Source organism: Peromyscus leucopus, chromosome X (genome assembly GCF_004664715.2).
Source record: "Peromyscus leucopus breed LL Stock chromosome X, UCI_PerLeu_2.1, whole genome shotgun sequence".
In the NCBI taxonomy this organism is placed as follows: Eukaryota; Metazoa; Chordata; class Mammalia; order Rodentia; family Cricetidae; genus Peromyscus; species Peromyscus leucopus.
In genome coordinates this window covers 96,433,267-96,459,909 of record NC_051083.1, presented here as the reverse complement: position 1 = coordinate 96,459,909, position 26,643 = coordinate 96,433,267, and the positions used below count along the sequence as shown (strand labels likewise).

At 39.3% G+C, this 26,643-nt stretch overlaps 1 protein-coding gene across 4 annotated transcripts in view; it reads left to right on the top strand.

The window, feature by feature from the left end:
* The window catches only part of Chrdl1 (chordin like 1), a 119,090-nt gene extending 93,121 nt beyond the window's left edge, over positions 1 to 25,969 (top strand). For 2 of the 4 annotated variants that reach the window (XM_028876955.2, XM_028876956.2), the window contains exons 7-12: positions 553 to 620; positions 8,222 to 8,390; positions 11,693 to 11,887; positions 17,589 to 17,756; positions 20,123 to 20,212; positions 23,544 to 25,969. In XM_028876955.2, coding sequence (XP_028732788.1) covers positions 553 to 620; positions 8,222 to 8,390; positions 11,693 to 11,887; positions 17,589 to 17,756; positions 20,123 to 20,212; positions 23,544 to 23,674 — 821 coding nt within the window. In that variant the 3' untranslated portion in view covers positions 23,675 to 25,969. Of the gene's footprint in view, positions 1 to 552; positions 621 to 8,221; positions 8,391 to 11,692; positions 11,903 to 17,588; positions 17,757 to 20,122; positions 20,213 to 23,543 lie in introns of all 4 variants that reach the window. The other 2 variants (XM_028876952.2, XM_028876953.2) reach the window with 1 other exon arrangement.
* Positions 25,970 to 26,643: the final 674 nt, after the last annotated feature.

Here is a 26,643-nt window from a genome sequence, read left to right as displayed (position 1 = left end):
ACATGTGAAATTCTAAAACAATAAAGGAAAAGTAAAAAAGACAGCATCTTGGATATTTCTTGCACAAATACTCTAATCATAGCAAGTTTAACTTTTACTTTTAAGTCAATTCATAGCTTCTCAGAGACATCATGGTGAACTTAAGTCTTGACCAATGAAAACTTCAAAATCCATTGTTTAAGGGTAGTGTAAACACACATTAAATACGATCTGTAAAATACTTAACTGTCACTAGAATAAAATAAGCAAAAGTGATGATGATGGCTATATTACGGTGAAAAGCGATTATTTTTCCTTTTATATTCCAAATCCTGGATAATGTTAACAGTTAGTCTGTTTAGAAAATGATAACTACTTTCTTCTGAGTTGTTTTGAATCATGAGACCCACCCAGAGAAATCGTTCAGTGCTGTTTCTTGAAGGGTAGCCACAAGATCTAAAATGCCTTGAGAACTTTAGAAACATTGCTCCAAAAATGTGGCTGGGTCAAAAGGGTGACAGTTTTCCCTTCTATGTATGTTTGATTCTTTCTTTATTTCTTTTTAATAAACAGGGGATGGAGAATTGTCGTGGGAACATTCTGATGGTGATATCTTCCGGCAACCTGCCAACAGAGAAGCAGTAAGTGTGAAGAACTCCAATATTTCCACACTCTACAGCAGTAAGCCAAGCTTTTTCTTCCATGGAAAAAAATCTCCATCAAATCCAAAAGGGGACCCATTTCTAAAATCACTTTCTTCTCCTCCCTCAGAAAAATCAAATGATGTCATCACCAACCTCTAAACATTTTACCATCTGTAATTAGGGCAAAAACATGAACTAATTGTAGCCATAGCCTTTTGTCTAGATCAGAAGTTGGTACTCTCTTCGGATGACCTGACGAATCTGTGTGTTCTCTCTAAGGAAGACAGTCACCACCCCTATTCTCAATAGTGAATGCTTTCTATGGGATTCTAACATACTCCACTTCATCCTTTTGGTCAGATTCCTTATAAACCTGAAAGCTCTTGATCATGCAGTTGAAAGAAAAAAAAGACTGGGCCAGATTCTCCTTTTTTTACCCTTATTTCTGTTGTTAACACAAATCTTAAAATAAGCCTGACAAGTCAGACTCTATATAGATAGCAATAGTGTACATTTAATCAATTAAAAAAGTACATCTATAAGAATCAGTGTCTAAGAAGAGTTATTGTTCAAACATCTTAAAATTTGAAAAGGAAGTGTTTGAACATTCCTTTTCACATAAAGGAACTTATAAGAGTGTTTACAAGTACAAGGGTGTTTGTCATTGCACACAAAAAGATGTTCAATGCACCTGCTGAATAAGAACAGTTTTTAAAATGTCACTGCAGTATTGTTTTCATAAGTTTAACATATTAACATAAATGTTTATCAATATAGGCTTGGCTATATCCATACAATCATTGGGATACTGTGGTGTTATTAATAAGAACATAACGCGTGTTGACAAGATGGATCAGCAAGCACTTGGATGCCAAGCTTGAGTTCTATCTCCAGGACCCACATGGTGAAAGGCGAGAACCAACTGAAGTATTCCTCTGACCTCCAGACCTCCATACATAGTCATCCATTGTACACGTATGATCACACACACACACACACACACACACACACACACACACACACAGAAAGAAAGAAAGAAAGAAAGAAAGAAAGAAAGAAAGAAAGAAAGAAAGAAAGAAAGAAGGAAGGAAGGAAGGAAGGAAGGAAGGAAGGAAGGAAGGAAGGAAGAAAGGAAGAAAGGAAGAAAGGAAGAAAGGAAGAAAGGAAGAAAGGAAGAAAGAAAAAGAAATTCTAAAAGTAAAATTGTATCTAAATGTAGCAAAACAGAAAAACTCAAAAAGATAATAAAACAAATGTAAAATGTGTGTGTGCTTTTATAAATGTATAAATGAGAACTATCTTAAGGGTCCTATATCAACGTAAGAATAGTAATAGAGGGATAGAAGTAGGCAGGAGGAAAAGCAGACTTTGACTTCTTAACTTACTCTACTTCATGCTTTTCCATGGTATAAATTAGTTTAATAATAAATAAAATCAGGTGATTTTGTCAAACCTTGGGAACTGGAAATAAGTCAGGAGACTAGGTAATTATAGAACAGGCTGTTTTCATAAATAGAGTGGGCATGATGACAGAGTTCACAGACTTTGCTATTGAATGACAGATGCAAACATCACTATGTCACTTAGACTAGGATTCACTGTCATCACAGTGGCTAGTTCTGACTTGCACACCCCATCTTGCCAACACCATACCAAAAGCTTCAGCAGTGGTAGTACATAGTTTCAGTTTGCTTTACTACTTTGCAGTATTGCTTTCTGAACACTGCTACTTCGGAATTAGTGTAGAATTGTGGACAAGGTGGAAAACAACACTTCAGACATCTCACAAAAGCAACATTTATTCCACAGGAGAGACTGAATCCACACAGTCAGGAAAAGATTTTCTCCTTTCTACTCTGTCTGATTTAGAGTGAGATTCTATATAGATCCTAACAAGACATGGTAGCAGTCTCAGTTTTCCGTGTTGTAAATTTCCTCTTTCCCTCAACCCAATTTTTCGTTTGGGTAAGAAGTTGAGAGCAACTGTATTAGTGGCTGTCAGCTAGATGTCATTCAAAATTTCAGCCCCAGTAACCTTATGCTGTTCAGCTGCCGCAGTAAGCACGGAGACCACTTCAGCGGGCTTGCTGCTAAATGTTATTCATTTGCTTTCCTTCTTTTCTTCATTTTATGCTCCTCAGAAGCCCTATATCTTGCCTTTCAGCTTCATTATTCCTCCTAAACTTCCATAAGGGATGACTTAATCTAGGCTTGTCGCAACCAAAGCAAACATTTGGGACTGGAAGACCACAATGGCCAGATGGTTCCACTTTATTATAAGTAAATATTTTTTATTTGTTCTAAGGTGTATTGATACTGTATAATACAATTTGAGTAATACATAGCATCTATAGTAATGGGAAAGTATGTACCTGGTACATAGTAGGCACCCAATAAATAAACATGTTGATTGAAGGGGTATATAAGTTATAATGAAATAAAAATGAGGATGGACTCTGAGTTTTGTCCCCCACACCTTTAAATGATAATAAATTTACTTAGAGGATAGTGAAAAAGTTTGGTATATGCCTTAATTAGGGTTGCTATTGCTGTGATGAAACACCATGACCAAAGCAACTTGGGAAGGAAAGTGTTTATTTGGCTCACACTTCAGTATTATTGCTCATCATCAAAGGAAGACAGGACAGGAATTCAAACAGAGCAGGAACCTGGCAGGAGGAGCAATGGAGGAATGCTGCTCACTGACTTGTTCCCTATAGCTTGCTCAGTCAGCTTTATTATAGAACCCAGGACCATCAGCCCAGGGATGGCACCACCCACAATGGTCTGGGCCCTCCCATATCAATCACTAATTAAGAAAATACCCTACAGGCTTGCCTACAGCCCAATCTTACTGAGGCAATTTCTCAGTTGAGGCTCCCTCCTCTCAGATGATGCTAGTATGTGTAAAGTTAACATAAAACTAGCCAGAACAGCATAGAAATAGCATGAAACAGATAAAAATCTACTTGTCAGTGACATTGTTGGAAAACAATGTCAGAATGCCCATTCTTGCTGTATAAAGGTTTAATGAAAGGTATAGACTTTGGGGCTCTTTAATTTCAGTGTAAAATGTTTTTAATTTTTAATTTTTAAAATAATAAAGCCAGTTAAAAATGTTTGGTAAGGAGATTGGCCTAAAAGTTCTTCTAGCTAGGGACTGTAAGCTAGTAGTAACTGAAATATAACGATTTTGTGGTTGTGTGGATTATAACACATTCTGAAGACACCTTTCAAAGCAAAATTTCTTTTTAGCTTCAGATAACTATAGTTTACTTAGAATTATAAGAACCAATACAGAGCTATCTATGTCCTTTGCCCAGGTCCCTCCAATGGTAATATCCCACAAATCCACAGTAAAACATTAGAACCAAAAATGTCCTTTAAAGATCATTTTGAGACCCTAATGTATTTCATACTACTAATAAATAATTATCCCTTTTTAAAAATCATATATATATATATATATATATATATATATATATATATATATCATACATATAAATGCAGGAAGGGTTGTACATATGAGTGCAATACCCATAGAGGCCAGAAGAGGGTATCAGATCTGGATCTGGGATTACAGATGTTTGTGAGCCACCAGACATGAGTATTGGGAACCAAAATCAGATCCTCTGCAAGAGCATAATAAATGTTGTTAGTCACTGAGCACCCCCACCCCATTATCCTTTCTTTAAAAATTCACTAATATATAAAATTTTATCAGTGCTGTGTAGTATTTCAATAACATTATATATATATATATATATATATATATATATATACACTGTGTAGTGTTAAAATCATATTAAACATACCTATCTCCTCACTTATAATTTGTGTGTGGTGAAAGCGTTCAGTATTCTTTTTTCTAGATGTGTGCAATATGTACTTCATTATTGTTCTATATAATCAATAGAATGCCATATCTTCTTGCTGTTGTCTATAGCTGGAGTTTTCTCCAGTCCCACTTGGGCCTGTAGCCGCTCAGACCCAAGTAAACACACAGAGACTTATATTACTTATAAACTGTATGGCCATGGCAGGCTTCTTGCTATCTAGTTCTTATATCTTAAATTAACCCATTTATATTAATCCATAAGTTGCCAAGTAGCTTGTGGCTTACCAGTACTTTATACATCTTGCTTCTCATGGCATTGGCTGGCAGCATCTCCTTTTCCTCTCCTTTCTCTTCCTATCTCTCTGTTTGGATTTCACCTGCCTCTAAGCTGCCTTGCCATAGGCCAAATGGCTTTATTTATCAACCAATCAGAGCAACATATTTTCACAGCCTACAGAAAGACATTCCCCCATCAGATGTCTAAGTAAGACTTAATGCTCACCTTTGCCCCATCCCCTCCTCCTCACTATTTTTGCCCAGTAACACATTCTACATTTGAAACTCTTTAGATTCTTATATGAGTGAGACCATGCCAAACCTTCATCTTTTAAACATGAGAGCAATGGAGGAAGGAGTTTCTGCAGGGCTTCTGCAATGGAAAAAGAATTATTTTAAACCCACCTCAAAAGTTGAGCAAAGTTTTCAGACCTTCAAGTTAGTAAGTCAGAAATATGAAAATACTGAGCAAAAAAAAAATCATATTTCAAGCAAACTTTTTTTTGCCTTTTTTCTCCACTCAGGCAGCCTTTTGACAACTAATTTTTAAGATGAGCTCCAAGTTCACTTACAGTTATAAGGTCTTAAAGGCTTTTCTTCTGTGCTCAAATTTATGAGGTATATTGGCCTCTGAAGTTTTTTTATTTGATCAGAGGATGGACTCCAAAACAGCCATTATACAGACTAAGTAGGTAATATATAGAAGTCTATATGTATACACATGTAGATTATTGCATACACTAACAATTAATGAAAACATGCCATAAATTAGAAAAAAACATGGAGAAGCATATAGGAGGGTTTGGGGGGAGGAAAGTGGAGAAAAGTTAAAATTACAATATAATCTCAAAAGGTATAAAAAGTAAAAAACATTTACACATCCATCACTTTCCAACCTCTTGCCCCACAGTAAACCCTTTATGTCTGTGATTCCCTACCTCTGCCTATAAAATTCCTGAAGCTCAGGCCTCACTTCAGACCAGTTACATGAGAATCTCTGGGAGTGACAACCTGTTCCTAGCATTTTGAACAGCTCCTTTGGTAACCCTTAAATGCAGTCATGGTAGAGTTCTGTTTGTATATGCTGGTAAACACCAGAGCTAAAAGACTTTCTGCTTGAAATAGCTTTTAGCTAAAAGGTTGTTAACCATTCTTCTTCTTCCTCTTCCTATTTCTGTTCTAAATACTACCACTACCACTCCATCCTCAAAACTTCAACTTTGTTGTTCTGGATAAGTTCCCTATCTGTTCTCAGCTTCTCTACCAACAAAACAAAAGATTTGCATGATGTATTAGTCACTTCTCTTTATGCTGTGACAAATAGCTGACAGAAGCTACTTAGGAAGAAAGATTACTTAACACACAGTTTCAGAAGACATCAGCCCAGCATGGCAGAGGAGGCATGGTGGTAGGAGTGGACCAATTTGTAGTATCAGGAGCAATCATTGGAGCTCCTCACATAGTGTGGCTGGACCAAGATTTAGAGAACCAGACTGGAACAGTAGGGAAGTGTAAGTTCAAAGGTCCACGTCCAGTGACCCACCTCTGCCAGATAGATTTCACATCTCAAAGGTTCTGTAACCCATAGCACCAGCCAAGGGCCAAATGTGGAGATATTTAAAACTTTAAGATGAATATGTGGGCCTAAGCAGTCTACAAAAGGTCCTCTGCTCAAAATCTCTGATGCTTCTGGTTTTCTTCTTTGTTTGAAACCACAGCCCATACTACACCTTAGTGCTAAAGAAGAGTTTTACATTTTGTGCTCACTATTGTGAATCAGAGAACATAACGTATTTTTAATTGTATTGCTATTGAACACCTTTCTTTCGGCAGCAGTGGGACACTCACCAGGCAAAATTTCTTCTCCTTGTTACTTTAGCAAAATGTTGTCAAGCAACAGAAAGGAAAGAATAGCCTTTGTGGAATGCTACCGATTATGGCAAAAAAGAGACATGAAAACCATGGTGGGAATGAGAACTATTTGCCCTGAGAATCTCATCCATGGACATGATAACAAATTGGAGCAAATTCTTGTTTATATGAACTGTTATGGCAATGTGCCAGAGTGGGCTCTTAGATACAGAGAATGACATTTTCTGTCAGGAGTCAAAAAGAGTCCTTTTATTCCAATTTCTGTTCACTTTTCCCTTCCCCCAAAGAATTTTTTTTCCAAAAGATGTGCTTATGATACATAGCAATATAAGTTTGTCTTATGGTAAGTTGGTTCAAGGATACCCTAACTGTCTCATTTTGTCTGTTATCTAAATAAGTGAATTTAAGGATCTTCCTTTTTAACTGTTCATGAAATCTGTTCATGGGCTTTCCCTTCTTTACCCATAACAGGTGCCCTTAAAACTGTGCCTATTAATGTTCTAATCCTTAAGGTTTTATTCTTATTCCATCCATCCCTTTCTACCTGCCCTCTACCTCAGCTCCAGGGAACAAGGAGAATAGTTGAGCTTACTATTGCCTTAAACTCTTGAAGAAAGAATAGTGATTGCTTTATTAGTCCCACAAGAGTGGGAAAGTGTTTTTATTCACTTAACAGCTAGGGACGAGTACAGTCTAGATTTACACATTGTTCTAGGCACTATGGCAGTGAACAAACAAAGTCCTTGACTCCGGAGAACTTGCATGCTATCGCTGCTGTGTATCAGTGAAGTGCGCTGCTATGTTATCTATCATTGCCTGGGTTTACACTCTCACTATACAGCTGTGTGACCCTGTCTGTCCTCTACCCTTTTCTCTTCTCCAGTTCACTAACACATAACAGGGTTTAATGCTTTGAAAAACCTCTTGATTAAGTCACTTCTCTTCTTAAAAAAAATCCTCAAAGGCTTCCATACTCCCACCTCTATCATTTACCAAATAAAGTACTTACCCCTTAGCTTGTCATTTAAAGTCCTCCTGATCTGGCTCCAACCCCCTTTTGGAATGTTATCCTTCAACTGTTCCCTTTTAAGGACTCTATGTTCTCTGCTACACCTTCTCAATTTGGAAACTTCTGCCTGGAATATTCCCCACAAACTGCCTATTAAAAAAAAAAAAAAAAGTCTACCCACTGTTTATGACCCAGGTCACAAACCCTCCCCGACAAGCATCTCTCCTCGTAATTTAAACACCACTTTGGACTTTTCCTGTGACCTGCTACCTTCTGCCTTGTATTGCAGACTAACTCTTAAACTGGGAAATATGAGTCTCTTAGCAGGAAGACACATTAGCCTTTGGGGCTGTTTTCTTCCTCACAAGTTTCTCTGTGAATCTTGTCCAATCTACAAGGAGAGAGGAAAATCTCAGCAAATTGCCAGTGCTGCTCTCTCACAGTCACATCCTTACCTTTGCTGATGTAGGAAGACATACAGTTAAGATCAGAGTTCATCACTAAAAATCAATTCATTGAATTGCTGCTGGTGCATATAACTCAATTCCTATCATCTCATTGTTGACACATGTTTTGAAATGTTTTTTTTCTTGTTATTTATAGAGACATTCTTACCTCCGTTCTCCCTATGACCCTCCACCAAGCAGACAAGCTGGAGGTCCTCCTCGATTTCCTGGGGGGAGAAGTCACCGGGGAGCTCTTATGGATTCCCAGCAAGCATCAGGAACCATCGTGCAGATTGTCATCAATAACAAGCACAAACATGGACAAGGTAAAGGGCATCCTCCACAGCATACCTGATCTTTAGAAACCAAACTTGGGACAGGACCCTTTATCCCATAAATAGTGTATACTCACATGTGGACCACTAAATGTGAAGTCTTCAAAGTGAGTATCAGCAAGTGACTTGAGAAGACTTGTAGGACTTTCTACCAATGCACCCAGAACAGTATACACAAGTGCCCTTTTTGCTTATGCAGCAACCTCTAGTACTTTCTCTGTTGCATCCGGGAGTTAGAGGTCATTTGGAGAAATCCCCTGATCTTTAATAAGCAGGGCGTCCAACATTCAAAGGTACTTGGTGCCAAACACTTCTGAAAGCTCTTCTCAATAGTTAAGTGTTAAATAGCTTTTCTCCTGCGACTCTTGTTAAATATTTCTGGCTTCAAGCTTAGAGGTTTTGATTCAGTGTGTAGCAAATGAGGAGATCATCCTTCCACTTGAGTGAGCCAGTGAGAAATCCAGAACCACCTGGCTGAGAAGCAGGACCACTGCACAGGTTAACACTGTAGTCCATTCAGCCATGAGTTTGCATAAGCATCCATTTATGTTCATTGGTCCAGTTTTCTCTCTTCTGGCCTCCACTGCCCCAACTCCAGTAGCAGAGGTGGGAGGAAGAGAAAAGCATAATATTGACTGGTGCTAAGTTTGTTGGGTAGCCTGTCAATCATTTCTTTGGAATAAAGCTCAACTGGTTCCTTTTTACATAACCACAAGCATGTTTTGTTTCCTTTAGAGAGAAAAAGAAATCAAAAGGCAATTCTTTGAACAGGATAAAAGTAAATTATTAAACTAAATGAATGAATAACATTGGTGAAAAACAATCCATTACAAAGAACTCCTAGGATAAATCTCAACAGAGCTGGTCAAGCCAAAGCTAGTTCATCACATCTGTTACTAGTTACATGTAAATTTCAGATTATACATAAAAACATCAATTTTAAAAATCTACAGGCTTAAGAGAAAACTCTAAATGCAATTTAATAAAACTGTGGTTATTAAAATGGTTAGAAATATGCATTATTGATCTATGTTTGATTTGAAATTTATGACTTTTAAGTTCCAAAGCTTTCTGATACAACTTTATGAAATGAAGAAAAGTTAGGTAAAGATACAGTTGGATTTTTCAATCCTAAATTACTCCCAATAGATTTTATTTGCTTTGGAAGCATTGCAAATCCTTAAAAAAAGGATTGAGGACAAAAATAGACTTTGAACATCCTAAATACCATAATTTCCTAAGAACTCTTCATTTTTCACAGTAGAGGCTCATCCCCTCACTGCCTCAGTGCCCTACAAAAGCTCTGGCTGCTTCATATTTCTTCATCTGCCACATTTATCTGGATGCATCCCTCCTCTTTTGACCTTTCTGTTAAGAGTTCACTGAAGAATTTCTTGTCTTCACCTTAACGCCCAAACCCCAGATGGATGATTCAAAATCGTCTTTCGGAATTTTGTTGGTAGGAGGAGGCTTTCTTCCCTTCTAAGGGCTACATTTTATTCCACTGCAGAGTGTAGGATTCTGCTTAGGTTGGACTGTTCTTACAGTCCAAATGTTTAGAAGGAAGATGAAGCTTATCTTAGGTAGTGCTGCCTGCCTTGTTTTCCCGGAGTATGGATCACCCTTCTCCTGAGCTCTCTCTATAGTGACGGTTCCCCTGTGGTATATACACTCTGCTCTTTGTTAAAAATCACAGAAGAAAAGCAACAAGATTCCTCCATTTTAAACTTGAATCCTGCCAAACTGTTCTTGAGGCCAACTCTGTACCCACTTGTTCAAAACAGTCTAGAAAACAATGTTACTGTGTTGGGAAGAGAGAGAAAAGTGTAGGCAAGAGAGAAATACATCTTGCCTGATTTCTATGGTTCTGTTCATAGCTCTGAGTCTCACTCTTTAGGTATCTATTGAGACTCTCTGTGCACTGGGATCTTCTCCAGGTTAGTTTCTTGGAAATCTTTACACAGACTGACCTGTTAGAGGGCCCAGTACTCAAGCAGTTCTTGCAAAAGACAGTAAAAAACAGCCAACATCTTTCATATTCTTTAATGTGACCCAGTGGACTTGATGAGAAAGAAATAGCCTAATGATTCATTCCGAGTCTGTGTTGCAGCCAAATCAGTCAATTCCTAGAAACGCCCCAAGTGGGAATATGTCTCCCTCCAGCCCTGCCCAAAGAGATACACCCTACCCTAGAGATAACATTGATTAAGATGCCGACAGATCTCCTTGGATATGATGAGGTGATGGAAATAATGAAAGCCATACTAAGACCCACTTACCGCCTGAAATGTCCACAGTCTTAGCCATTCAGAAATGGAGAACATTCATTCTCAGACCTCTCCATTCGCAGCACTGCCTGTCCATTTATTTCCCTGGAAACTAGCTCCATGCTATATAGTAGTAGCCTGATAAGTTTAAGGTTGACATATCTGGAAGGATGTTCTGTGTCCCCTTTCCTTCATAAGTTCCCTCTGTCTGTAGTCCCGATATATGCTCTTTCAAGATATCTCAGAAAACATAGAGGCAATGACTATACTTCTCCATCAACAACTGAGGGACAAAAGATATCTATCTGTAAGGCAAACATTGATTTGGTTTGCTGTAGCCACATCCCTATAGCAGCTACCAATGGGAAACTGAAAAAAAAAATGCCTGAAGATTAGAGGCATAAAGGGCCACCACTTCACGAGTAACTCGTCTTAGCATCCCTCTTCCTAATACCAAAATATAGTCTGTCAACATTAAATCTTATGCTCATCTATCTGAGAAAGTCAGACTCCCACAGCATTTGATATTCTGAACAGATTTGATTCAGGCTATAGATGAAACTGGTCATTTGGAAAGAGAATTACTTTTTCATCTAACCCTCCTGGATTGCAAATCTCTTTTGGAAATTATTATATCCAGAAGCATAACTACTTAGACCACACATATTTTCTGTGCCACTCAAGATATTAAAAATACTACACTGTACTAGAGATTCATTATCAGATGTTCAGGAAAAATAGAACTCAATTTTCATGAATTTATTTATTACCCCATGGAAAACTATTTGCAGAATGTCCACTATTTCTCAGACTATTTGTGGGACTCCAGAGGCTGCTGCTAGCGGCATATGGATAACTGTTGAAGGTAGCTTGTCACTCAAACAGCATTATGGTCAAAGACTACCTCTGTAAATGCATGTTCTTGCCATGATAAAACAAAGAATGTTTGATATTTTAAAGAACTGATGGATGGTATTCTAAGACTAGTAACCCATCTTCTCTCTCTACTCCTGTGTTCTCTTTCAGTTTGTGTTTCCAACGGAAAGACCTATTCTCACGGAGAGTCCTGGCACCCAAATCTACGGGCGTTTGGCATTGTGGAATGTGTGCTATGCACTTGCAATGTCACCAAACAAGAATGTAAGAAAATCCACTGCCCCAGTCGATACCCCTGCAAGTACCCTCAAAAAATAGATGGAAAGTGCTGCAAGGTGTGTCCAGGTAAAAAGGCAAAAGGTGCGTTGGCTGGAGGCCCTGCCTTTGGTTGAATGGGATCCACACAGAGTCCTGTTCGATATTCTTTGTGCATCAGAAACATAAATGGCCTGTCATATAATTCTAATGATAGTAGTTCTAGCAAGAATGAATTTCATTCTTTCCTCTTCTGAGAGACTGATGGTTGCTTTGAAGTAATTGACTACTCAGAAATATTCTAGAGAGTTTCTTGTTGTCTGCAACTTCACACACGTGCCAAATTGCTTAACTTGTTCTTGCTTTTCTAAATTAGAGAGTTTATGTTATCACTGTTTTGGGAAAACAGCCACATCTTTCACTTTTTAAATCACTAACTCACTTCTAGCCATAATCCAGTACTATTTTCATATGGGAGATGCATGAATTATAGTGGAAGGAGATTAGGTTCTGGTCCAAATCTAAGGTACTTATATGACCTTAAAAATACACTAGATCCATATATATCTGGGCCCCATCAGCCCCATGTAAAAAAAAATGAAAAAATATCACTGTGCTCCATTTGTATATTTTTTTCTGATTTTGTGTTTTAATTTTTTGAGACATAGTATCTGTATATATTTATGGGGCACAGTGTGATAATTCAAGTCATATATTACAAGGCATGATTACTAAATCAGGGTAATTGTCATTCCATCTCCTCTGATATTTATCCCCAGACTCTTCTAGTCATTTTGAAATTTCTCACGAATTGGTTTCGCTATGGTACCCCTACTGTGCCATAGAAAAATAGAAATAATTCATTCTAATGGTCTTTTAATATCGATTATCCAACTCTATCTCCCCTTCACTACCTTCCAACACCAAAATCCTATAATTATATTATTTCTCGTTTAAACACAAGAACAGTGACGTGTATAAACTGACTTTCCCAATGTCATGAAAGTAATGGATAAGACAGTCAAGGCCTTAAATTCAGGTCACTTCCAGCCCACTGTCTTTTCTACTTGAAAATGTAGATGATCTTTTTTAAAAGACAAATTACTCAAACGGTAGTTTTTAACACATGAGCTAGATTTTAAAAAATGTGTCATCTATAATGATGTCATTGTAACTTCGGTCTGCGATAGCTTTCCTGTATGATCTAGAACAAGCCCCATCAACTTTCTGAGTCTCCATTTCTTTTTCTTCAAAATTATATTGTTAAAGCAAGTGACTTCCTATAACCACCATGACCACCACAACCCCCAAGCCCGGAATTCCACCGTCAATGAATTAGCCATTCCCTGGTACATTAATTCATCATTTCTTAGGCCTTCTGTAAAGAATTTATGTAAACACAAGTGAAAAACAAACACTTTTTACAATAAAGGTGGATACATTATTTATCCCTTCCATTAAACAGTCTTTCCTGCCTTACAGGCAAACATACATTCAGTGTAAGTACATGAGAATCTTTACCTGAGTCTATGATTCCTGAAATTGTCTCCACATTGGAATCCCCAGGGAGCTTCTAAAATTTCCTGTGCCCCATCTCCAAATATTATGATTTAACTGATTTGAATTGTCACCTGGGCTAGGGACTCTTTGAAGTTCCTCAGATATGTTCCTTTGATATACAGAAAAGTTTGAGAACAATTGGTGCATGCTCACATTGTTTCATGGTCTTGTCCTTAAAAATGTGATTGGTAGACCAGCAGCACCTAGCAGTTAATTGTCAATGCTGACTCTCAGGCCTCCTTCTGCCCTGCATCTGCAGTTAAGATTCTCAAGTGATTCTACTTGAGTATATTAAAGCTTGGGAAGTGATAATTTAAGGTAACTACAATGCCCTTCATCTTCCATAGTGAAAGGTACAGGGACAGAATGTGGATACAAAGTACTGGAGCTAGCCAAATAGTAGAAATCAAAATACTGAAATTCAGGAGGAAGTGTGTTTATTAGGGATAGGCAGGGAATATATTCAAGGAATGATGTGGATATCAGAGCCACCCAAACATGATGACTTATAGTCCCTTCCAAGGTTGGGGTCTCATTTGATCCACAAATCTTAATGTCAGTTGCAATCCCCCAACATGTTTTTCTCTTTGGCCAAAGGTCTAACATTTACACTTAAAGTGTAATATAGGATAATCTTAGGCAAAAATTAATAGTTACCTAAACACTAAAGATCAGGTTTTCAGATTGGATTCTTTGATTTTTCAGACAGAATCTCATGTCACACTGTGCTTAGGATCCTATTCATACAGGTGATTTCAAATAAAACGAGAGCCACAGAGCATGCATCGCTTAAAAAAAAGAATTTTCTTCTTAGGTTGGTGGTGTTTTGAAAGCATCCAGATAAGCAACCCCACCTGTGGGCTTACCCTGAGAAAGTAAATGGATATACATAAAGGTGCATAATGAAACATTGAGAACAATCAGAAAACTCACTCATAAGGGAATGGCTCAATTGTGGTATGACTTCACTGTGAAATATTATGTAGCCATTAAAACCATCGTAGACCAAGACGGCAGGCATGTAATAATTAAGTTAAAAGAGCAAGCTACAAAAATATGTGTATTATACTTAATTTTTGTGTTATGAAAAAGTTTGTGTGTACTTAGATTTTTTAAAGCCTGGAAGGGATTATGACAGAATGTTTACAGACATCATCTTTGGATAACTGATTTAACCAAGTATTCCTATTTTCTTCTTTCACTGTATTTTTTAAATTTTCAATAGTAAACATGTATTACTTTCATCATTTGAAAACACAATAAAAGTTGTTGTTTTAAAAACCACCCGCCAGAATCCCAATTGTCAATATATTGAAGAATCTGACTGACTGAACCAGTTTCCCCAAATGAGCTATTTTTACTGTTTTCCATCCTAATCAGATATGTTAAGCTAGTATATCCATTGGGCATCATGGAAAGAGACAGTTCCATTCTCATTCTATGTACTTTTCTCTCTCTGAGCCAGACCTGGGTGTATGCATTTTAAATCACTCTTAGGGGTCATATTGCCCAAGAGTCACTGTCAACATGGCTCAGGGGGCCTGTTCCATATATTCAGCACCTGCAAAACATTAAATGTGCCCTGCATTCAAGCTAAAAAAAAATGCATGTTAAGAACCTACTGCATGCAAACACAGACACTGAAGAGCGAGTGATGAACAAGACAGGCAAAGGCTACTGCCTGGTTCTTGCAGTGTAGTGAAGAAGTACAGTGATATCTAATCAAGGATGTAATTTTAGCATGTGATGAGGACTGTGAAGGGGGAAAGAGCAAGATCAGGAGATGGTGAATAGTGCATGAAACACTGTCAAAAAGTAGTCAGTGAAATGTGATGTCTGAATAGACTCCTGATGACATGAAAGGGCCCTCAAACAGGACTGTCAGACCATCAGTGGCCTCTTAAAATAATAGCGCATGACCTAAAGGAAAAGGGACAAAGCAGTGAAAGAAAAAGGAGTAGTAATATGAATTATTTTGGTAGGGAAGAAATAAAGATCACTGGTGACCAAGCCAAACATTTCATCACAACAAATGGGAGCAGGCTCCATCAGTAACAAACCCAGGCCAAGGTAAAGGATATAAATTCCACCTCTCTCTTCTTATTGCTCTGTTAGAGGCTAGCCTTACCTTACATGTCAGTGTCCACCAAAGAACTGGTCAAGACATACAACTCCTACAGATTCCCTAACTCACCTCTCATACCCCTGCTACTGCCCTAATACCTGGAATTCCTTACACACTTCTTTTGGATTTGGTCATTAAATGGCTCTTTTATGATTTTAAAGAGCTTCCTGAGATGAGATAACACATCTTTATCTGTCATCACCACCTCCCAAAGTAATGGTGTTTAAGTTTCTTAGTTCTAGAAGTCACAGGATAATTTTCTCATGGGAAATGGACATGGCCCAAAATGACTTCAATTATGGCATAACTCACTGAAAGGAACTAAGAGTAGAAGGCATGGAGGCGAAGTGCCTTGAGATGAAAAGTGCAAGGTGTTAGTGAATACATCCTTTTAAGAACAAAATTTGTTTTAATGTCTTCTAGTTTCACCTAGGGCTGAGTCACTACTGGGTTTTTGTTGTTCATGGATTTCTTCAGTTGTCTAAATTCAGATCTTAGGAGGGTTTGGTACTTCTAAGAGACTCTTTAGAACACTGGGAGAACTTTGAGCAACTGACAGGTACTTTTAGTGCCATCATGGGTTGGGTTTCATATGTCAGGTCCATAGCCAACATTAAGCTAGTGAGCAAAGTTTAAGAAACTCAGATCTCCTTGTAAACATGACAGTTGAATTGACAGAAGTGCCTGTACATTCCATGACCTCCTTCTTCCCAGTTGAAAACTGTGAGCACACAGCCCTTAATTGCCTAACATCACCAAAAAAAAAAAGCCTGCTCTGCCAAGTAATCAAATGTCTAAAATGAAAGGCAAAGAGAGAAAGGAAGCTTGAGTCTAAGATAATCCACAAACTGAGTGATCCAACTTGGAACTGTCAAGAGATGACGGTGGTTTTGTCCTCACAGTGCCAAATGGTGGGAGGCAGAGGTAGAGAGGAAACTTAATCAGGTCCAAAAGAGACATACAATAGCAATTTGATTACAATGTCCAGTCCAATATGTCTGATTGGACGACAGTGAGTCTCGTCAGTATGAGCCACAGATTCCCCAAACATTCAACCCTCAGTGGATTTATCCCTGATGGTTCAGATATTCTTATAGATGACTTCTGCAGTCTCAAAGTTTTCAGGGTATGTAAAGGAATCTCTTTAGTATTCCTTATTTGAGTTACATACTTTGAACACACACCTGAAGGAGGTGCTAATTATAAAGCTATTAAAGAAACAACTCACCAATAATCTGGGAACTTATCACCAATAATAAGGGGAACTTATTTTTTGGTATGAGGCCTGAGCAAAGGGAGTCTGGTATGAAATGCCAGTATTTGGGTATGGTATAAGTATTATGAGGCTAGTACCTTTATTCCTGGGAGCTGAAGTTCAGTGATCTGCTATACGTAGTAAACGGTCCACAGACAGTGGATCTAACCAATTTTTTTGGGTATCTCCCAACCATTCATTTGGCATAGCATGTACATGACTAATCTGACATCTAGATTTTGGCACTGGTGCTGATCCGGTATTATCGTTCCTCTTACAAACAAATCAAAGAGCATTCAGAAATGTCAAGCCAATTTGGATGGATCCGTTGGGCAAGTATATGCACATAATTGAGTGTCATGAGTATTTTCTAAGTATACTGAAATGATGTCAGAAAAGCTAACCAAAGCCCTCTGTCAGCCCATATCCTGGGCCTCTCTTAGCAACCATGGGCTGGACAGAACACAATTCTCCACTAGTATAGAAAATTCAGTGTGCCCTTAAGTACCTAAGAGATTTATACCTGGCTATACTCTTCTTCATCCAAGTCCATTTCTCAGTGACTTTTGTAGGGAGATCCAGTTCAGTTTGTGGGTGTGCCCTACAGAGCCACTGATTCTGCCATCATATGAACTCATGAGAGCTTAGATGTGTCTTGTTGATTTGGTGGCTGTTAGAGGGGCAGCCTGAGCTGAGGTAGTAAGGTAAATCTCAGAACATTGTCTCTCTAAAAAAAATGTTCCTGTTGACTGTCTACTTCTGCTTAAGTGTCAGCTGTTCTAAACAGTGAGATGGCTAAATTCAGAAGTTCACAAAACCATGCCAAATCTCTACTTGCTTCCTGGTTCCAGAAGAACCTCCAAGCCAAAACTTTGACAGCAAAGGTTACTTTTGTGGAGAAGAAACCATGCCTGTTTATGAGTCGGTGTTCGTGGAGGATGGAGAGACTACCAGAAAAATAGCCCTGGAGACTGAGAGACCACCTCAAGTAGAGGTCCACGTTTGGACCATTCGAAAGGGTGAGCAAAACAGCATTCAATTTGTGCCTCTAAGTGGGGCAGAGAAGGGACAACTCACCTTAATTTTACTTCAGCAGATTCCCGTGTTTGGGTCAGAAGTTATCCCTTTACTTCCAAACTGCAGGTGTCTAGCACAGATGTTGTATTTGCAAATTTAACACTGTCCATGCTAAAGATAAAAGATTAACTGTTGCAATCCCTAGGGTTGTCCTTTGTTTTGTTTTGGTTTGATTTTTATATCAAATACCTAAGTCCTACCACCGGAGTCTAATTTGTTGATCTGAGCCAGGCATGTGAATCAATCAGTATGTCTCCTGAAATCCTCAAAGTGGTTCCAATCTCTGGCCTATGTTGTAAACTAATGAACTGCAGTCTCCCTTTCCAATATGAAGCTCAAGATATATATATATATATATAGACATATATATATATATATATTTCGGTGTGAAGCTAAGTCTCTGGAATTATACCATGTACTCTGGATTAAAATAAATTTAAAACATCCTTCCTACATTTACAAAGATCATGGTCTTGGACCAAGGAGATGGCTCACTAGGTAAAGGAGTTTGGCAATAAGCCTGATGACTTCAGTTCAATCCCTGGAACCTACATGATGGGAGGGGAGAACTGAATCCCACAATCCCAAGTAAATTGTTCTCTGACCCTCAAATGTGTGCTGTGGTACACAAGTGCATGCATACACACACACACACACACACACACACACACACACACACACACCCCTCTTCTGTGAAGAAGACACACATACAATGTAAAGAAGATTATAATCTCACTCAAAACAATCCCTATCATGATATCTAGTTGCTTTTCTGATTTCCCACAGCAGCTACCACAACAAGCAATGTTCTTTTCAATACTCAATGTTCTCCCACATCTATTCACACCATACTGTATAGACAAGACTAGTGATGATCTAGTCTGGTCAAGTTTTCCAGGAATCAAAGTGTAGGGATAAAATTTCATTTGAACCTACCTCCTGTTCAAGATTCAAGGGTGTTTGAAAAACCAGGTATGGTAGCATGTATCTTTAATCTCAGCACTTGGGAGGCAGTGGCAGGTGGATCTCTGTGAGTTCAAGGTCATCCTGATCTACACAGTGAGTTCTAAGCTAAACAGGGCTACACAGTGAGCCCCTGTCTCAAAATAGCAACAATAATAACCATGTTCAAACATGTATGTGCTCTACCATCATGCACAGAACTGTACTAATGTGCTACTAGCTAGTCCTGTCCAAGAGATGAGAATTCAGTAGGCCTTGGATACATTATAAACGTTTCATGATTCAGGCAGAACCTTGGGATGCTAGTGCAAGTGATACTTGGATCACACTTTCAGAAATACTGCTGTAGTTGTTTACTGCATCTTTTCTCTCTCCGTTTCCCCAACAACCTTGCTTTTTCTAAAGAATGCCTTTCCCCTACCCATTAGAAAATATGCTAGGATACACATATGCTTTTCAGCCATGTTTACTCTGGGACTAAGAACTGGCCTGTTGATTTCTCAAGCAGTGAACCCAGCCACATATCCTTCACCCTACTAAAGTATATGAATGGATTGCAATTTGCTAGTAGAACATATCAGTAGCCTTCTACTCACAATAAAGCTTTTTATCAAGATTTATGCTTCCTGGACACAGCAAAACCCAAGCTTTGTCTCCTTTCTTCCCTGTTGACCTCTGGGTTTAAGTGAGCTGGTAACAAGTTGCTCCTTAACTACTTGGAAGTTTCCAGTTATTTACCTGCCTCTGATAAGAACTATTTAGGCAAGGTAGAAATGTGGGCTAATGCATAAAACCCGTTTGGGGGTTTGTTTCATTTCTTAAGAGAAGCCTCCAAGAGTTGTGACTATTTCCTGAAGGAAAATTTGCACTTCTGTGTGATTTCAGGAATAGGGGTAGCTTGTCTATTTACACAACTAATATGCCTGCAGTCCTACTACTGGTTTTCATTGTTTAGCCAGGAGGGCAGCCTAGTGGTTTGGCAGCAACTAGTCTATCCAAATTATGGCCAAAGGCAGAATTTCTAATACTGCCTCTGGCTACAGAAGCTCCAAGAAGTACTCATGCTTTTCTAAGGAGGGGATCCCATGGTCAGAAGTATTACGTCCCTTATCTCCAGTCCCTGGAGAAGCTAAAGGGAGGCCAGTGAGCCAAGGAAACAAATGGAGTCAATTAAAATCTTTGAGCTATCCAAGTTCCTGGTTAAGTACATTACACAGCCCAGCTCAATACTCCTAAGCCCCAATAATGAGATTATATGCTCAGCCTGGGCAGAAAAGGGGGTCCATGCTTCCAGAAAGAGATAGAAAATGTTTCATCACCTGTTCCACTTTGTGCTTGGCCCTAGGCATTCTCCAGCACTTCCACATTGAGAAGATCTCCAAGAGGATGTTTGGGGAGCTCCATCATTTCAAGCTGGTGACTCGGACCACCTTGAGTAAGTGGGACCTCCTTTTACTCTTTGCTGAAAATCACCTCTAGCTTTTAAATTAGCGTTGCCACACTCCAAGTCCCTCTGTGCTCTCAATATACATAAAGAATGCTCAGTTTGAACATTAAGGGATGTTCTATTTCTCTTTTAGAGGACTAAACAGCAAAGAGGGTGTCAGAGTGCAAACTGGAAAAGCTTGGAAATGGTGAATGCAAACTGTGATATAGTCCACATACAAGCTCAGGTCAAGGTTTCTTAAATGTCCTTAAACTGATAAACCAAGGCATGAGACAGTTGAAGGATGTGTCACAAGATTTCAGGTGTGGTATAATTGTGGAGTCTTCGCATCTGGGGATGAAGAAGAGGACAAAAATATGGAACATATCAAATCTGTGTTGTAGCAGAGCTCTCTGGCTCTTATAAAACTACCACTAGGTGCTAATGTTTCTTTAAAAGCATCCAGGCATCCATGCAGACTTGAGCTCTCCCATTTCCTACACTAGATGGAGCTTAGGGACTAGATACTGCAGGGCACCAGGGTGGGGATGGGTGGGGAGCACTTCTAATGGAATAAAAGGCACCAGAATTCTATCCACAGGGAATTTCTAATGGGCGAGACAGAACACGAATAGGCCTTCAGTGTGAATTAGAATAGCTGTGAGGAGTTAAATACCTAAGTGCTCAGGGAAATCTGCAAAGAACAATAAGTTGAGAGCCAGGTGGGCTTAGTCGGGGAAGGCTTCGGGGAGGAGGTGCTTTCTAAAAGAAAAGGGTGTGACTGGGCAACAGGTCAAGAAATCAGTCCAGGGCGAGGGTGCAGCCTAAGAGAAGATTCAGGCAGGAGCAAACAAGAAATGTGGGTGGGGGTGAGGAATAATCACCAAGGCCACATAGGGTGCAATGAAGATGAAAAGAGTCGGTATGAAGTAGTCAAAAGGCTTAGAAGAAGCCAGTGAAACGTACACATGCAAAACAGGTAACATTGGGAATTGCTGCACAATACAAGCAGCGCAGTGATATCAACGTGGTGCTCTGGATTCTTTATTAGATTTAATAAGCACTCACCTTGGTGAATCCAGACTATGAACAGTCCTGTTTGCCATGCTAGGTAGTTAGATTTGACCTCTAGTCTAAAGCACAGCAGTGGGGGTTAGTTAGTAAGCAGGTAAATGATGCATTCACATGTGGCTTTTAGAAAGAGGGTCTTACTGTGAGGAGTGGAGTGCACCATTAGTGGCAGAGCTGGTGAGAAACTGAATTAGGAAGTTCTCACACTCTTCTGTCTCTGAGACAAGGGAAGATAGGTCACCATGAGAGATATTTCGAAGGTTAAGTCAACAAATAGATGTGTGGTGGGGGATTAGTATAGAGTGACTCCAGTATTAATAACTTTGTAGATTGGATGGATAGTAACGCCATTCACCAATGAAAAGCTAACGAATAAGCACGTGTTGATGAAAAAGAACATCTGCTTGGAATGTGCTTTGATCAGGATGCCTGAGAGCAAACTAGAAATGGGGTTGGTAACGTATTTTGTATGTCTTTTGAAAGATTAATAGAAAGTAAATGAACAGTATGAGAATCTGAATGCAGCAGTTGAGGAATCTCTACAAGAGAGTCAGGAATAAAGGAAACAGAGACCAGGGTGTCTTTCAAAATTACTAGTTCACCATAGAATACATTTTAGTTCATGTTGTGAGCAAGACAGTATAAACTTTAGAGGACTTCAAAGCTGGTTTAGACATACCCTGTGCCCATAGTAGCTAGGATTGGGGATGGGTAATGAAATTAGGTATTGTGTGCCCCAAACATTGTACAGCTAAAGGAAGTGGGTAGTGAAATGTGTTTAAGTGGAAGCCCCACCTCTCTCTCTCCCCAGACCCCGCCCCTAAGAAAGCCCACCAAGAGTCAGCCCCTCCCCAGGGCTGCTCAAGACTATACCTACAGGCTACTTAAGACCTAGTTGCTATACCTGCCCTGTTCTCTCCTTATTCCTCCCCTGCCTTCCAAGGAGTCACCTAGGAGTTGCTTTGCTCTGCTCAGATTAAACCTGGATTTATTATATTGGCTTGATTGACTTATTACATCAGCAGCAGAGGATACCCAATAACCGGGGATCCAAAACTTATCAAAATGGTCCAGTGGAGTAGCCTGGGGACAATGGCATAAGCCCAACTCCTTCACATAGTGGGCCTCAATAGCCTGACACATCATAAGGCTTTGGTAAACATTATCCACCCCCTTTTTTCTACTTCCATGCGCTGAGGCATAAAGAATAGAGGAAAATGAGGAATTTAAGGCAGAAAGAAGCAGAGAGATCAGGTTTCAAGGGGAGGGCACTATGTTCTCATGTGAGTAGGGAATCCAGAAAGGTTCAAAACAGGTTTAGGGTGAAAAGGAGTTTCCCGACCTCGGCCTCAGAGCTCCCCAGATTTCAACACCATGAACATAGGAATAAAAAGAAATGTGAGGGGCTATTGAGAGTAAATAGGCAATGGAAACAATGCAGCCACGTTAAGAGAGTGGGAAGGGCTGTGAACCAGTATGGGAATGGAACACTATGAGCAGCCAGAGGCTAGCATTTCAGGGTGCCAACAATGCATAAGGACAGCATGTGGATATAGGAGAAATATAAATATGAGCAGTTGTTGACAAAGGAAGTGAGGAATGGAGACAACAATGACAAATAATCAAGTAACCCAAACCATTACATCTGGCCCGAAGAGAGCAAGCTGTGGTTTAGAGATGCAATAGGTATTGTTGTTCACAGGTATTTTTTTAATTGTTGCCAAGTGAGCCACCTGTAGAGCAAGCAAATAGACTGTTGAAAATTTTGCAAATGCTGAATACACTATAAAAATTCTAAACACAGGAGGTGGAGCTGTTTCAGTGGCTGAGATTCAAGTTCAGTTCCCAGTACCTATCTCAGGGTAGTTCACAACTTTTTGTAACTTCAGCTCCAGGAGGGTCTGATATTACTGACCTCTGTGGGCACCTGCACTCACATGTATTTACTTGAAATTAAATAAATCCTTTCATAAAATTTTTCTAAACATAGCTTAGGATTTACTCATGGGAGAACAATTGAGTCTCATTTGGGGGATCTTTCAAATGCTATGGATTGAAGTAAAAACTCCATCTCTTGTTTTCTGTCTCTGCCCTGAGAAAAGTGTGTGTTTGAGGGGGTGCTTTTTTGTTGAAACCACCTGCCATTCATATTTCAAATGCCCTGAGGGGTCTACAAGAATGTAGGAAAGAATAAAGCTTAATGGTTGTATTCCTAATTAGTTCAGCTCTAATCTTACACACTCTTGGCCATTTTGTGTTTCCCTTTTAGACCAGTGGAAGATCTTCACTGAAGGAGAAGCTCGGCTCAGCCAGATGTGTTCAAGTCGGGTGTGCAGAACAGAACTGGAAGATTTGGTCCAGGTTTTGTACCTGGAGAGACCTGAAAAGGGCCACTGTTAGACAAAACAGCCAGGATTGGATAGTATCAATCAAGGAAACCCAAGCTGCAGCTGGACTGCCGGCTTACTTTGCTTAAGTCAACAGCTCTCTAAAACCCCAAAGTCAAACGCAGTCAAATTATCCACGCCAGCCACAACATACCTTTTTCCTCAATGTGCAGCAGTGTGCAGCCCACAAACATCTCCTCAAAGAGAATAGAGGAGTCTTTAATAATTTCTGGAGAGAGAAGGGATAGAACATCCTGGTGCAGCCTTCGTTTCTCTGAGAATCACTTTTATTTGAAGGTTAAAAGAAAAACACTTTTAGGGATTCTATGCATAAAGTTAGTCATATGAAAGAAAGAGAAGGAAACTGCTCAGTTTAAGTTGGGTCACATAGGGCAATCATTTGTATGAAATGCCTTTTGAATGCTCAAGTGTCTTCCATTCTTAAAAAAAAACACTATCAAGTGGGTGGAGATACAGGGCAGTCAGTTGTAGAGCACATACCTAGCATGTATGGAGCCTTGGGTTCTACTCTCAGTACTGAAAACAAAATTCCATCCTCATATCTCATATACACATGTACGAACAGACACACACACACTGAACCTGAAACTGCCATTATTTCTGACTCCTAAATACTGTTGAGGTTGTTGGCACCCAGGAAAACAAATTGAAAATGTATGCAGAAGACTCTGCTCTCAAGCCCTTAAGACAGTTTTTGAAGTCATCAACCATGGTGGTAGGGTGAAGAATGCCAGTTAAGGGTCTTGTTCACTTTGAAGTGCTAAATTCACTTGGTCTAAGAATATCACTTCTCTTTCCTTACCTGAACCTCTATGGAGCCTCCATTAGGAAGGTATAATTTGGTGAAATTATTAAAAACTAAATTCATACAAAACAATCCAGAACTGTAGAAGATTCATAACTGTAGAAGAATAGATGTGATAAAAATAAAATAGTCCATCTTTTTTTTTTTGTTTTCACAGCTATAAAACTCACTAGTTTATAAGCTAATGCTCACTAATTTTCTTGAGGCAATAGTCACCTAGACAGACACTTTAGTTTGAATTATTCTAAAACCCTATTTAAGGGCGATCTTACTTCTCTGATTACAGGAGTTTAAATTTGACTTTATAAAGAGACTTGGTCCTTGTGAGATTTTGAACATTGGTTCTTCTGTCAAGAGAGTTACTATTCATTCAGGAGCTGAGAATTCTGACACAGACCTTTCTCCTAAACCTTCCTACTAGCCTTGCCTTGTCCACAAGCATAGGTTGTATCTGGGATTTTAGACAAGGCTGCTCCTGAAGTGTTTATTTGCAGCCCAATGCCACAGCATAAATTATCCTTCTGAGGCTTGGCTTTAGAAATCATCTTTGTGGAAAAACTATAAATACTTCCTAGCAAGGAGCATAGGCCTGCTTTCTGGATCTGTCCTCTCTGAGGAGCATGCATGAGCTCAAGTAAGTACTAAGAAATATGAGGACCTAGAAACCCCATATTTCCCACACGAGGCAAGAGAACACGACAGGAAAAAATGTGCGAAAGGTCTGGTCTTTATGGGAACCAGGCAGAGAAGGGTCAGTTTCCACAAAAGAGACACCAGGCTTTAGGGCCACGGCTTCATGAGACAAATTTCTTGCCAGCCAATCACACACATTCTATTCAGAAGAGGGACATAAGACATCCTGCACTGCAAAGCCACAGAACATTATTGAACATAAGATGGGGGCAGTGTTGATCTGCAGCTGCCTCCCTCTCAGGGGAAACTAGTTTCAGAGTGTGGAGATCAGTAACCAGATCCTGAAGGACAGCGGTGATTTCCCCTGCTAGATGATTCACCCCAAAGCCTTCCCACCCAGGTGTTCTCTGAAAGCTTAGCCTCAAGGGAACACCTAAAGAGCTCCCCTAGATAGTCTCTTGCCTCCAGGTGCAGGGACACACCTTTCCAAAGTGCTGTGGGAGCAGGAACTTGGGAGCTGTCAATGTAGAAATCCTCTAGTGTTTCGGTATTGGGTAGAGTGTAGGGTATAGGGGAAAGAGGTCAAACTGCCTGTAGTTAGTAGAGAAGAATGGATATGGTTCTTATCGTGTATTTATTTGTATCATAAACACTTGGGACAGCCAAGACTATAAGCACCATTTTGCAGTTTTATCCATTTTCTAATTAGCTCATGTAAACAAATATGAGTAACATAACAGTATTACCCTTTCACTTTCCTCACAGGACATGTACCCAAATATGGTACTTATTTATGTAGTCACTGTGTTTCTGGATTTTTAAATTAATAAAATTTTAATTTAAAAAGATTATGTACAGGAAAGTCCTATGATTGACATTCCAGTCAAGACTGTCATTCAGTTGGGTAAAAGATGATGGCGGGCCTAGTGGTTTCACAGTCAGCTTGACATTCTTGTCATACTACTCTCAAGTAGTTAGCTGTGTCAACTTAGCAGTAAGGCTGCCTAGATTCTTAAGCCAGCTCTGTAATTTATATTTGTCAGTCTTCCCAATTAGAAAATGGGATAATGATGATACTATTGTTCTTTGCCCAAAGTCTTGCAGTAAGGTTTAATGTAGTCAGTACTCGTAAAATAATTAGTATGGGGTCTGGTATCCATTGAGTATTCATTGATGACCATGGATATTCAGGGTGGGCAGGGCACTTAGAATGACCATTGATGTTTTACTTCCTCTTGGACAACTTACTTAGGTTTCAAGAGGACCTCAATTTTGACATGTTGTTCACAGCACTTTTATGCAAAGTTTGTTTAGGGATGAGTGTAAGGATTTTGTTACATGTGTTGATCCAGACTAAATTCGCTCAAATCTTCAATGCCAGCTAAATACAGGCTATTCAGAATATAGGCTAAGTCAGACTATGAAAGGATTTTAAGAGAGAAGTCCAAAGTGTCAATCATTGCTGAGATGTCTAGTGATATGGCAGGAACTATGTACTGATGTTGATAACATGGGAGAAGAGA